Genomic DNA, 13,461 nt, shown 5'->3' with positions numbered 1-13,461 from the left:
AGCAGCGTTTTCCTTCATTTCTGCCTTTATGTGTGGACGGGATTATTTTTTAAAACGGAAACGGAAAATCTCAGTTTTCAAAAATACCCGTGTACGTGTGGACGTAGCCTCAGAGTAAACTGAAAACACTAAAAGCTTTGCTGCATTCAAATAACTAAAGTTACGTAGAGGACAGATCATCATCTGCATAGAACTGAGTAAGAATCTGACATCTTATTGAATATCTGAAAGTCCATAATTTAATCCTGTCGACAGATATTAATCATATAGTTTTGATCTATTAATAAATAGATCAAATAGGCCGTATGATACTCTGAGAGGAGTACATCTGTAAACAACAGGGGCCCATAATCGAGCCTTGACGTACTCCACCTTAATCGACTTTGCTCCATTTATTTAAACACCAACACTGTGGGACGAGAGCAGGTTCATGATCTCGCGTCGTACTGCAGAATTGGGCTCAGGAACGGGTTGAATCGAACCCTGGGGAACATCCCTGAGTAAGACCTTCAGAAAGAAGCCTCAGGTCTGCACATTATGTCACATTTATTACACACAGCATGTGTGTGTGATCGGTTTCCAGTACTGTCAGGTCACAACATGAACATCTCCTATCGTGTGCCCAATTTTTTTCCCATGTATGGATAGAAAACCTTCCTGCTGACCAAAGTTTAAAATGTTGAGCGTGGAAATGGTGATTTAGTATAATCATGCTCTTTAATTCTTCTATATAAAGGTGATAATTTCTGGATACAGAATACGGAGATGCAGTCTTGTTTGCAGATGATGGCACACATAAGGTAACGTGTGCGCTACATTAAAGATGCTCAGTCTTCTGAGAATATGACGTCAAGCACGTGGTTGGTGCTGCAGGCCGTTAAAATAATGTATTTATGTTAAAATGACATCATAAGTCACATGGCCTCAGACACATTTAAAAACCATCCAGGTTTCAATCGGCCACTCAAACACTTCGTCTAATTAACCCTCAGACAGGGTGAGCTGGTGGATTCCTTCACTACATCCTTTAAGCAGCTTCCTCTCTCGACCACCGGGGGGAGCAGTGAGAGGAAGCAGCTCGCTCTGTGTGAGTGGGTATGATGGAGGGAGCTGTCATGTGAACGGAGGCTGTTTGTGCACACAGTGACTTTATCTCCTGTAATGTGGAACTACTGTTGTAAATAGCACTTGATAAAATAACTCCTGTCTGACTCTTCGTCTGCGTCCGCTTCATTCAGCCGCCCGGCGCCACACAGCTCATCTCAAACGCCTCATTTTGCTTCCTCCTAACCTTTCTCTTCTCTCCTGCTTCCTGGTGCCTCAGCACCTGTCTCCTCCACCTGCTCTCCTCTCTCCATCTCGCCTCCTGCTGGGTTTGGATCGCGCTCAGCTCTTTCTGGCCGCCGTCAGAGCGCTCGCCGTTCCAAGAGGAAACTATCCATCACTGTCCAAATATAACCACAGCATGTAAACACGCTGCAGGCTTTACTGCTGATGCTCAGCCTCGCTAAAATCCCCGATTTACAGAAAACACGAGTTATTTACTGATGATCAGCGAGGGGGGAACCTGAAACCTCTGTGGGGTCATGTGACTGACTGTGTCAAAACGCCTACAAAATAAAACTTTATTTAAAATCAGTTAAAAACAGCTTTAAGCCCAGAAACTGTCCTGCAGTTTATCAGCGGAGAGCTAACCCTCTGTGGACCTGATGGGGAACAATGATGATTCCAGGATGTTCACTTTTTACAGCACTGCAGTCACTTTACACACTCTCACTTTGACTAGACATCACCTGTGATTTACTTCCAGGTGGTCCCGCCCTAACCTGCTGATGTCATTAACTCCAACTTTGGTCCGACAGATTTGTTGAGCTGTGCAGGTGAGCTTTAGGCAATTTAAACTGCCTCCATATATGCAGCAATGCTAAATATACTCCTGATAATAAGAAGGAAAAGCAACCCAAACAGCTCATTACACCTGAGCGGCGCACCTTTACCTCGCACAGCTGAATCTGTGGGTGGGCGTTGGTGCTGGTCTATAAATAACCCCTTCTTAACAACAATGTTTTCATAGCTCACCTGTTTAAATGGCATTATTAGGGGTGTGGTCTCTTTGACTGACAGGTGGATGGTGACACAGGAGTATCCAAGTAGTCTGAGCTCCAGCTTTGGTGAAATTCTCTGATTGTATTTGGATGTCACGGAGCTCTGATTGGCAGGTATGGTACTGTGTGATGCTAACACACAGTCCGGGGTTGCTAGCTGGCATTAGCTGATAACATAGCCTTCCATCCTCCGGTCCAAACATGGTCACATGTACTTCAGAAACCAGTGAGTCGAGCTATAGTAGCTAACGCCATCGTTCTTATACAGTCTGTCTGCTAGCAGTAACAGCTGTTAGAGGAGACATGTTTACATGCCCGATTACTCCAAACCTCCAGCCAAAAATGCCACCGTAGTACCACCAGTGACCCAGGAGGTGAGCCTCTCAGAGCCTGAACCACGGCGTTGTTAACGTTAGGTAAGAAAGTCCAAAAAAAGCCCACTCTGAGTGGATTTCTGTCTGCAGGGGAGGAGTGCTGCTTTTAATGTGACTCATCTTTCACCTTCTCTTCAACAGTAATTGCAGCTGAAACAACCTGATGTGTCTCACTGAACTGGCTGCTACCTGTAAATCCATCTTCTTTGTGAAAACCGAGGATGTTCCCTCCTTCTGATGGGAACTAAAGGATAGTTTGGGAACTCATACGACAATAAAGGTGTCAGGCAGCCTTTATATGCTGCTGTGATGTTGACTCCAGGCCGTCCTTGAGCTCCATTTGTAGCCTGAGTTTATTCCTGTTTAATCAGCGGTGCTGTTAACAGCAGCAGAGTGACCCAGCAGCAGCTCCTCTCTGCAGCGTGTCATGGATGTAGAACAGTTTAACAGTATGCATGGATTCTCATTCTGAACTGCATATTTTGCTCCATTGCGGTTTATTTCACACCTCAAACATTTAGTAACAATAAGCAAATCAGTAATCTGCAATAATTCGTGTAGAAAGTAACTACTAAACTCTTCCTGCGTCCCACCTACACGGGTGTTTTGACCTCAGCTGCATCCACGTAACCGTTTCGAATCACTTGAGATTTTTAAACTCCTTTTTGCGTTTACGCCAGGATACAGCGTTCATCAGCACTCCAAGGTGGCCTTTATCACGTCAGCTGTGGCACGTTTTGTTTACATGGGATTGCAGAATGGCAAAGAGAAAAATACTGTTAATCTGATGTCGCGGGTTTACACGCTTACAACACAGCACTACTGTCCCCTGTTAGAAGGCAACGGGTTGATTATTTCTGTATGCGTTATATTCACATTGCGTCAATGCACCTCAGCCTCTCTTCAAAATGACCTCAGCTGTGTCTGTGGTCGTGCATTAAACATCTGAGTTCCTGACTTCCTCACACTCACAGAAGCGGCTTGTCCACTAGTTTGGTTAGAATGAATTGTTTGGAAACTGTTCAGCATGCTTCATCTCCCACTTCGTTTCTTGTTATGTGCTAGCATGTCCAAGGTTTGCTTTTCCCCCCCCTTTCATACAGTCCCCCCTTCATATGGCCTGCGTTCCCCCCCGGGCTGGGGGGGGTTCAAGGTTCAAGTTCTTTATTTGTCACATGCATAGTTATACAAGTATAACACACAGTGAAATGTATCCTGACACGCTCCTCCGACATGTGCAAAAATTAGGGGGGGTGTAGAGGAAAGAACATAGATATATATATATACAGACATATAGTATATACACTGGGTGAATGTGCAGTAGTAGCAGCAAGCAGGTGAATTCTGTCATTAATATGAATAGACATCTGACTATTTTACAGGACTAGACAATATAAACATATTTAAAATTAAAGGAATTGAAATGTACATTGTGCCTTGGTTTAGTGTCTGGAAGAGTCCTGTCTCAGTCAATTATAGATGATGTGAGAGGGCGGGTGTGTGTGTTTAGGGCCCGGATGGCTTGGGGATAGAAGCTCCTCTTGAGTCTCTCTGTCCTTGCCCGGAAGATGCGGAACCTTCTACCAGATTGCAGAAGTTGGAACAGTTTGTTGCCAGGATGGGACGGGTCCTTCAGTATCTGCGCTGCTCTAGTCCGGCATCTCCTGGTGTAGGTGTCCTGAAGCGGGGGGAGAGCAATCCTGCAGCAGCGTTCTGCTGTACGGATCACTCTCTGGAGAGCTTTTTGGTCCTTCACACAGCTGTTCCCAAACCACGATGTCATGTTCTGTGTGAGGATGCTCTCCACAGCGCCTGTATAGAAAATCCTGAGGATCTTTGGAGAGACCCTGAACTTCCTCAGTTGTCGTAGGTGATACAGGCGCTGCCTAGCCTTTTTGGTCTGGGCCTGAATGTGGGCAGCCCATGGGAAGGTGGGAAGGTCTGCTCTAAGGTAAAGACCCCACAATCAAACCACGCCCTATAAGCATGCACTTGGTGACAGTGGGAAAGAAAAACTCCCTTTTAATAGGAACAAACGTCTGACAGAAGCAGGCTGGGGGAGGAGCAACAATCTGAGAGACTGGTTTTGACTGGTTTGGGGGAAAACGTGATCACATTTAGCTAAATCTTAAGGAGTTGGCGTCAGTAGAAGCATTTAAGGTGGACTGGAGGCACCTGCGGGCTGCAGGGTCCCACCTGAACATGACTGGGTCTGCTTTTGGCTCGAGATGATGACGTATTGTGATGTTTGCTGATGAATCTGTGCTCTGCGGTCGTTTTAGTGTTTAAATAAAGCAAAACGAGCAGTGCAGGAGACCCTTCACACAGCTCCCCGTGCAACACTTCCTTATAGTTAACGGGACAAGCAGTGCGCATGCGCGATGGGCCCCGAGTTTTGCATGTTTTTTTTTTTCTTTTCTTTTGTCCCCGGAGGTCGCGGGTTCGACTCCTTCTCCTCCCATGATGCCCTGCGGTGGGATGGGCAAGATCCCGTGCCCTAAAAGTTCCTTCATCACGTTTCCTCCTCACACCATCAGCACCACCATCGTGTCACCTTAACAGTGACGTCACTCCTGTGCTCTCCTGCCTCGAGCTGCAGCAGCACAGAGAGAGAGAGAGAGAGAGAGAGAGCGGCGCGCGGACACAGCTCAGGTGAACGCACGAGCCTCGACGCCCGCAGGAAGAAAAAAAAAAACGGCGAAGAAGCAGCTGCGGAGGATCTGAGAGCAGATCCCGCGGTGCCTCCCTCCAGCTCTCCCGGTACCATCCACCCATCAGCGGTTCATCGGTGATCACATCATCCGAGACTCGACGCTTGTTGATAACAGCTGATTAAGGAAAGAAGGAAGGAAGCAAGGAAGGAAGCAAGGGACGCAGGCTAGGGGAGCACCTCGCCTCGGACATGGAGCTGGTTAAAGAGAAGGCACCCCCAGGTAGGACGGAGGGATGGGTGGATGAAACGGTGCATGGATGGATGGAAGTTTCCCTCATCCTGTGAGGGTGGATGAGAGGAAGTTGGTGCTTTTTCCCGCAGAGGGAGGTGTATGGAAGGGTGGAGGCAGGATGAAGGGGACCCGAATGGATGGATGGATGTACGGGTGGATGGGTGGAGGGGACTGATGCATGTTGGGTAAAAGTGTACTGCGGTATCCTGCTGAATGCAGCTGCACTGGAGCTTTTTAGGTGTGGTTATTATGGGATGGGGTGCAGTGTGTGTGTGTGTGTGTGTGTGTGTGTGTGTGTGTGACAGAAGCCTGATGCAGCAAACACACAGAGACAGGCAGACAGGTGAGAGTGGTGATGCTGACTGATGCAGACAGATGGATGACGGGTGGCAGGAGGACTGACGGACGTGGAGCGACTGAGCTGCGGTTGGTGCAGTGATGCTTCGCCTGGCCGTCCCGGGCTCCACGGCAACACAACTTAAATATGGTTAATTCCATTCACACAACATCGCCGTGGACACCGGCCCAGAAACAAGCCTCAGAGACGCAGATCCAAAAGTTCTCCCCAAACATCAAAGGAATACTCGTGAATCCCAGGTCACCATTACAGCGATCCAGCTCTGACCTCAGCGTCAGTGGCAGCTGATAGTTTTATTAAACCCAAAGCTGAATTCCTCTCTTCGTTCTTTGTGTGACGACGTCAGACTTAGCTTAAACTAAATTCATCTGAGAATATACATTTACTCGATTTATTATTAAAATAACCAGTAAGAACAGGACCACGGTAAAACAAAAAGAAAACAAGAACATTCATTTGGGATATTTTAATCATTTACTCCTAATTCGCTGCTCTTAAGGCCTCGCGCTCGGTCTTGCTGCGAGTGCACCTCCTCGCACACGGAGTGGAGCAGCCGGAGGCGAGCAGCGGAGAAAACAAGTCAAAAACCTTCAAACATAAAACAAACTTCCTGCTCGCTTTTAACTCCACGAAACATCAGAACTGGAGGAGACTCGGCGCCTCTCTCTTTGTGGTGTATGGATCCGTGCAGACGAGCTGAAGACGCTCGAAGCACGTGTCACCACGCGGCATCCATCTTGAAATCCTCCAGGCGTTTTGTTTGTTTGTTTGTATTTACAGATTACCTGTAATTTAAAGTTTTGGAGAAATGAAAACTGCATGTAGAGAAAAACTCTCTGAATCTGAGAGAAGCCATTTTTTATCCTGGCAGTGAAGATGCTGAGATCCAGATGTGGCTGAAGGTGGTTCTGCTCGTATTTTAAACTTTTCTCTGCTTTAGCAAACAAGTCCAGCTGTCTCGTTCTCCTTGTGTCGTCTCATTTTTGTGGTGGAAATGCTTCCTCCGGTAACCACGGTTACATTAGCAACGCTAACTCAGCTGTAAGCTGCTGCATGCATGAAGCTTTTTAATGAGCCTGGTTCATTTTAAGTGTCTAACTTGTTGATGAAAATCAATTAATGGCAGCTGCAGTAAAATCAGGTCACTGCTGTCAGCCGAGCACACGAGGAAGCTGGTAATGCAACGCTTCGATTGCATCATTCCTTTATCCTGGTAAGCGTCTGATTGCTGAGGTCTCCAGACTGCAGACGTGACAGCTGACCATCAACACCAAGATTCAGCCGTTACACCAGAGGGAGCGCGGGGTCCACGACTTTAAGCCCCTGCCCGAGCGGCACGCCAGAAGTTTCGCACAGATTTTCATGCTGTCTCTGCGCACACATGGAGAGGCTGCAGCATTAGCAGGGTTAATGCACTTCCTGCAGTTATATTTCCAGCTGGTTTCCAGCACCCACTCTGTCAAAGAAGCTGATCATACATGTTTATCATATTTGACATAATTAAAATTTTGTTCACCTGTGCCGTCATATTTTCTGCTTTAAAAAGTCCACATTTTGAGGTTGGAGGGGTTGGTGGTGTCGTGTTATTTGGCCTCTGGGTCTCTGTGAGCTCCACACTGTGAGGAGCAGTAAAATGAAGTGCACTCGGGCTGAGAGGAGGAAGGAAGAGCTTGTGTGGCCTGAATAACAGCAGCATGTAATCTTTATCTTAGTAATAAATACAAAGTCCCAGAGTTTGTATTCTTATGGCTCCTGAGTTTGGCTCCACCATCAGATCTGTCTGTGTGGAGTTTGCATGTTCTCCCCGTGCTTGCTGGGTTCTCCGGCTTCCTCCCACACCCCAAACACATGCAGTTAGTGGGGTAAGGTTAATAGGTCATTCTAAATCACCCATAGGTGTGAATGATTGTCTGTCTTTATCCGTTAGCTCTGTGTCAGACCGGCGACCTGTTCAGGGTGTACCCTGCCTCTCGCCTTAAGACAGCTGGGATAGGCTCCACCCCCACTGCGACCCTGAATTAGATAAACGGATGGATGAAAATATTCTTAGAAATATTTATTGGTCATGTTTTCATGTAAAGGTTGAGCAGATGCTCATTAATGTGTCTGCAGTGTTGTTCTTACACTGCCCAACAAAACAAGTGCACAGCGGCTAATGTTAGCATGTTTTAAACCGGCGGGCTCATGCTAGCTATGCAGATGGCACAGCAGCAGGTTTGAAGAGCAGAAAGCAATGATGATGCTGCAGAGAGAAGCAGCTCTGTGAAGGACTGCGATCCAACGCGCCGTCTTTGCATTTAGTTTGGAGTTTTTATTGATTTCACTATTTCACACGTTTTCCCGGTTTGGCACACACGTCAGCCAACTTTCCAGCCGAGTGCACACACTCCTCTCTCCTCTGATCTCCGACCTCAGTACATCAGTACAATCATCTCCACTTCTGCTGCAGCTGAGCCAGGGACCACAACTCCGCCACAAACCCTAAAGCCAACAAGAGGGAAAAAACTGAAAGATCAACATCTGAGGAGGAAACCAGACGAGCATCTTTGTGTAACGGAGGAGCCTCGTATTACGCCGAAGCGCTAAAGTGGCTCAGGAGGAGTCTTAACGTCAAGGCTGATCTCTCACAGCGAGAACGCCTCCAACACCATCAGCAACATTTAGCATCTGCAGTCTTCATCTCCTGAAGGTTCTTATCCATCTCAGATATTATACATGTTGCCTAGCAACCACCTAGCAATGGACGAGAAAGCCACGGCAGTCAGAAGCATCCGGGTCTCCCAGCATGGATGAGAGAGAGCTCAGTCCTGTGGTCGGTGCTATGAGGACATGTCAAAGTTACTGATGACACCAGGCAGCAGGAGCAGCAGGCCAATTCACAGTTGATATGTTTTTATTAAAGCGTGTTTGTGACAGATGTCGGCTCATAAAAGAAGACTCACAATAAAACAAGTGTAAAGCAATCCTGCCAGGCGGCTTCCTGCTGCCATAAAACAGAACGCGCTCCGTCGTCGCACTCGCCAAAGATAAACGAGGCTGAACTTTGAGCTAACTGCTTTATGAGTCAGACTCCTTTATGTTAACATTTGGTGTTCATTTGGTGCCCGACAGTCTTTCTCTTTGATGGGGAACAGAGAGGTCTAATTTGCAGTGTGTTGCTGCAGTGCAGCCTCTGTAACATCTGGCCGGAGCGAGTGTCAAAGCTCCTCCAGATGTGGTCCGAGCTGGTTCAGAGACACGTGAAAGCTGTGCTGAATTCAGTGAAATGTCTGTCAGCCGAAAAGAGTTAAAAGCTGCCGTGAGTCAGCTCTCTGCTGTTCAGGAGAGCATCAGCGCGCTGTATTATCAGCAGAACTGCAGGCCAGTGCAGCTCTCAGCCCACCTGAACGACGGGGAATTATTCTGAGAAATCCTCTTTGTGCCAGCGAGGCCGTGCTGGTAGAATAAACCACGATTATCCTTTAAAAAGCAGAAATGCATTTATTTTCCTTAGCGTGCTTTTTAAAAATCTCACTCTCAAAGCTCTGCATGCTGAAGCAGTCAGAGCTGCTCCAACGATCAACAGTCACATGACACAAAGCTGACGTCTGCTTTAAAAACACAAAACAGCTGGTTTATATCATAGAGAGCCTGTGATGTATAGATGTAGCTGCAACAACCAGAAAGTCCGCTATGAGCAGCAGTTGGAGAGAATGGGAAGGAAGAACTCCCTTTTAACAGGAAGACACCCGACAGCCGTCTGCTGGGAGTGTTTGTGAGGGAGACAGAAGAGAACAGGTAGCTGAGGGGGCTTCAGGGCTGTAAGCCTACAGGAGGAGTCTGGTGTCGCGTCACTTCCTCGTCATGAAGCAGTGGAAGTGCTCTAAAAATAAACGTCCACAAAAACCTCATACTGATTCTGTAAATGTGTCAAATATAAAGCCGTCCAGTGTGGGGGCGTGGCCTACTGCAAGCCCACATCAAAGAAAGAGCACATTTTCACCCAGTGCTTTGTAGAAAATGCAAACATGTAGACCAGAGACTTTTATTTTGGCGAGGTTAGTTTCTGTAGAGAAGCTTCAGGGTGCAATGATTTGCTTTGGGCCTGCTGTTTCACGACTGTCAGGTGGCATGGCCTAAAGGGGCGTGGTCTAAAGGGGCGTGTTTGTTTACAGCACACAGATCAGTGTGTTGTATTGATTCTGGGATCAGATCCACACAGTTCAGGATGATTCAGTGACCTGCTGCCCAGAACAGAAACCTGAGAGACTCTGTGGACACACACACACACACACACACACACACACACAGGGGAGTGTTTATGTCGATTTCAGGTTGTGTTTTCACCCAAACACTGTCGGTATCAGTGTCTCTGTGTACCTGTACATCTTTGTGTTGTTGCTGGCTGGAGTCCTGTTGCAGGCTCGCCATGTTTGAAGCAGATGATTCTCACTTCCTGTGTCAGAACGCTGAATTTCATGTTTTCTAAAAATGAATGCCTCACAAAGACGCTAAGATGTTGTGTTCATATAAAACAATAATCAGTGTCATAGTTATAAGAAGCGTTCTTGTTGTCTCTGCTCTAACAGGCTTGATTTTAGAGTTCCTGCTTCTCCTTCACGAGTGAGATGAGGTGGATCTTCCTGTCCTCGCTCTGCGGGGGTAGAATTACTCTGCCCTTTACCTTCATGTGCAGTCCTGTGGAAAAACACTCGGCATGTCGGAGCGATCGAAAAGGTTGCGGTCGCTCGGCGCGAGCTTCCCCTCCCGTTACTGAAAAATGAAATTAGAGTGTCAGGAAGTGATGATTTACCAGCCGGTGAGAGCTGCAGTCAAACCACCGGGGACGGAGATGCACAGCCTCACCTTTAAAACACTCACAGAGCAGATCTGAGTGCAGTTTTCAGTGATGAGTCCATCACTGATGACTTTGTTCACTTACTGGATTCTTGAATATTGACCCAGCTCTCATATGTTGGTGTAACAGCCTCTGCAGTGATTTCACCTCGGCGTCATACTAAGCAGGTGTGCGGGCGTTTGGTAATCCGCCTGCAGATGAAAATTTGACCAACTGTTCCCACCTTTACACACCTGCAGGTATCACTGCTGTGCTTCCAGCCAGGTGTTTCTCACACACAGACTTGTGTTTCCAGGTATACTTTGTGACCGCCGCTTCGCTCGTTTCCCTTCGGGCAGGCTGCTCAGCTCGCCGCTGCGACGGTCTTCAGTATCGTTCAGCTGCGAGCTCAAACTGCCGACATCCTGAAATTTGCACGAAAGCTTCGACTCCTGGATCGAGGGTTGAGATGAACACAGCAGAGCCTTTGGTCATCGAGACCTGTGTATAGAAGGTAAAAGTCATTAAGGTTTCTGCAGGTGACCCTGTGGGAGGAGTGTTAACCTTTCCAGCAGCTCTTTGATGTGGATGTTGCCCCTTTTTACCCCCCCTGCACCTCCCGCCTCCCACAGATGGTGCTTACAGTCAAAAACAGTCTTTGTCATTTCTTTCTGTCCTTTAAATGACACGTAAAAGTTCATGAGTCGCTGTGAATGCAGTCAGTAGTCAGTTATCACATCAGCTGTCCCCTTGCACCTGTCTCACAGTGACACCTGTGGGCGGGGGCGTGTTTAAAAGCAGGGCGGAGCCGAGTGCCTGCCTCCAGGCTAGTTTGAGCTCAGTGTGAGCGGTCAGCTGAGGGAAGAGGAGATGCTCTGACTGGTGGGTCTGTCACAGTAACACACGGAGCGTTTAGATCACATCAATAAAATCCTCATTTCCGTCACCTGCCACAGCTTCTCACAGCTGCCTCCATTTTGGATCCAGTTTCTCACATCCATCGAGCTCCTGTGCTAACAGGCGTAGCTTTCGTGTCTGCTGGTTGTTATGATGGAAAAATACCTGCAGGTAGTGTCGGCAGCTGCTCCTCTACAGCCGGCCGGCGCCGACAGTTCACGGTTAAAACGAGCAGCGTCAACAGCGATGACAGAATCTGTCAGCTGCAGCGTTTTCATGGTAATTAGTCTGCTGGTTAAGATCGTGTGTGAGTGAAGAGGCATCACGCTGCATCATCTCGCTGCTTCTGTAGCTCTCTGCGATACAACACTGACACTTTCCTGCAGCGGATCGATTCCTACAGGACATTAAGCTCATTATCTGGATCAAGCTGCAAAAGTCAGTGGCTTCCAGCTGCTGTTTCACTCCGTTTCAGTCCGTAATCGAGCGCTCGGCTCCTTCTCAGGTTGCAGCAGCAGGATGTGGACCTGTTCCTTATTTCCTGTCGTTTCTCTGCTGCTCTGATGGATGTTCATCTGAAACATGGACAGAGTTTCAAACACTGACGTCAGATGTCGTGTTTACGAGGGGCACCCAGTCAGGAGAAATTTGCCACCAAGCCCTATTATAAGATAAAGAAGGATTATTTTGGACTATGAGTCATGCAAAGCTACCCTAGCAGAATCAGAGAGTAGAAACAGGGAGATGGAAACGAGTTCTTTTTAAATTAGCTAATGTGAATGTTCAGGAGATGCTAGCCCACTCAGCAATCATTCATCCGCTGGTCAGTTTGCAGGCTGTCGATGGTTTAGCTGCTGCAGGAAATGAGACGTGAAACATCGTGTCCAGTGCAACGTCTACGAAATCTGACATTTTACATTTAAACATGGAAGTCTATGGAACTGACTCAGTTGGAGTCAGGCCTCTAGTGGATGATAGAGGAACTGCAGCAGGTTTAAGTCTCCATGAAATAACCAGAAATATATTTGAGCTTTGGCTGCAGGTCTTTTTATTTCTCTGAAATGTGGTTTGATTTTGATGGACTGTTGATTAAACTGTTCCAGGAAACTTAGAAAGCGCGTACACGAACGAAAGCAGAAGGATCTTTTTGAATAAATTGATGAACGATCGGCCCTGGATGGCCTGAAGTACAGCTGAGTCCTCTCACAAACGAGCCACCCTCCTCCACTGTGTGGGAGATGAACATAAAAGGCAGAAGATGCTGAGCTCAGCGTGCGCCAGCCCCTCCCTGTCTGATGTTTTATGGCCAGTGCGTCTCCATCATTCCCAGCAGTGCTCGGCTCTCCGTTTTAAACAGGAAGCTGGAAGTGGAACGGCAACAACATCTGAGCCAGTTTATGATCGTTTTACGGTCCCAAAGCTTCACATTCAGCGTGGAAAGTTACTGCACGCTCGCTGCATCATGCACGCTCTTTAAGCAGCTCCCGAGGAGCAGAGGCCAGGACATGGAAGCAGAAGTCCGAGGGCATCGGGAGGAAAAGCAAAATCACAAACAGGAAGTCACTTAAACCTCATTTTGAAACAGCTGCAGCTGAAATGTAAAAATGTCTGTGATTGGTTGGCTGTTCTTATTTATTGACATTTTATTTTGAAAATTTTGTATTCTAAATGGGAAGAGTTGGGACCACATTGTTCAGTTCGACAGACTTGCTGCTGGTGTGTTGTTGTGACTTTACACACTGTTAAATAATGACATCAGACTGGTGCAGGAACTTTTGCACATCACACTAAAGGCCTCTTTTCCTACACCATGTTCAGACTCGGCTTAGAAACAGTTGGAAACCCCTTTACGCCTCCTAAGGTTGGGTGATTGGATGAATCTGTCAGCTCTTGGTATTGAGTTTTGGGCAGTTTGTGTTGTAGTACTTTGCTCATTTAATATTATTTAAGGTGTTTTTATCCCAGT

General features: G+C 47.3%; 1 protein-coding gene across 1 annotated transcript in view; it reads left to right on the top strand.

Moving 5' to 3' along the window:
• Positions 1–4,359: 4,359 nt before the first annotated feature.
• Positions 4,360–13,461, top strand: part of LOC120738493 (fibroblast growth factor 12-like) — a 45,120-nt gene continuing 36,018 nt past the window's right edge. Inside the window, exon 1 of the mRNA XM_040039783.1 lies at positions 4,360–5,412. Within this exon, the coding sequence (XP_039895717.1) occupies positions 5,382–5,412 (31 nt within the window). The 5' untranslated portion in view covers positions 4,360–5,381. The remainder of the gene's footprint in view (positions 5,413–13,461) is intronic.

This window comes from Simochromis diagramma, unplaced genomic scaffold (assembly GCF_900408965.1).
Source record: "Simochromis diagramma unplaced genomic scaffold, fSimDia1.1 OVJJ01000031.1, whole genome shotgun sequence".
Classification (NCBI taxonomy): Eukaryota; Metazoa; Chordata; class Actinopteri; order Cichliformes; family Cichlidae; genus Simochromis; species Simochromis diagramma.
This window is presented reverse-complemented; position numbering and strand designations above follow the sequence as displayed.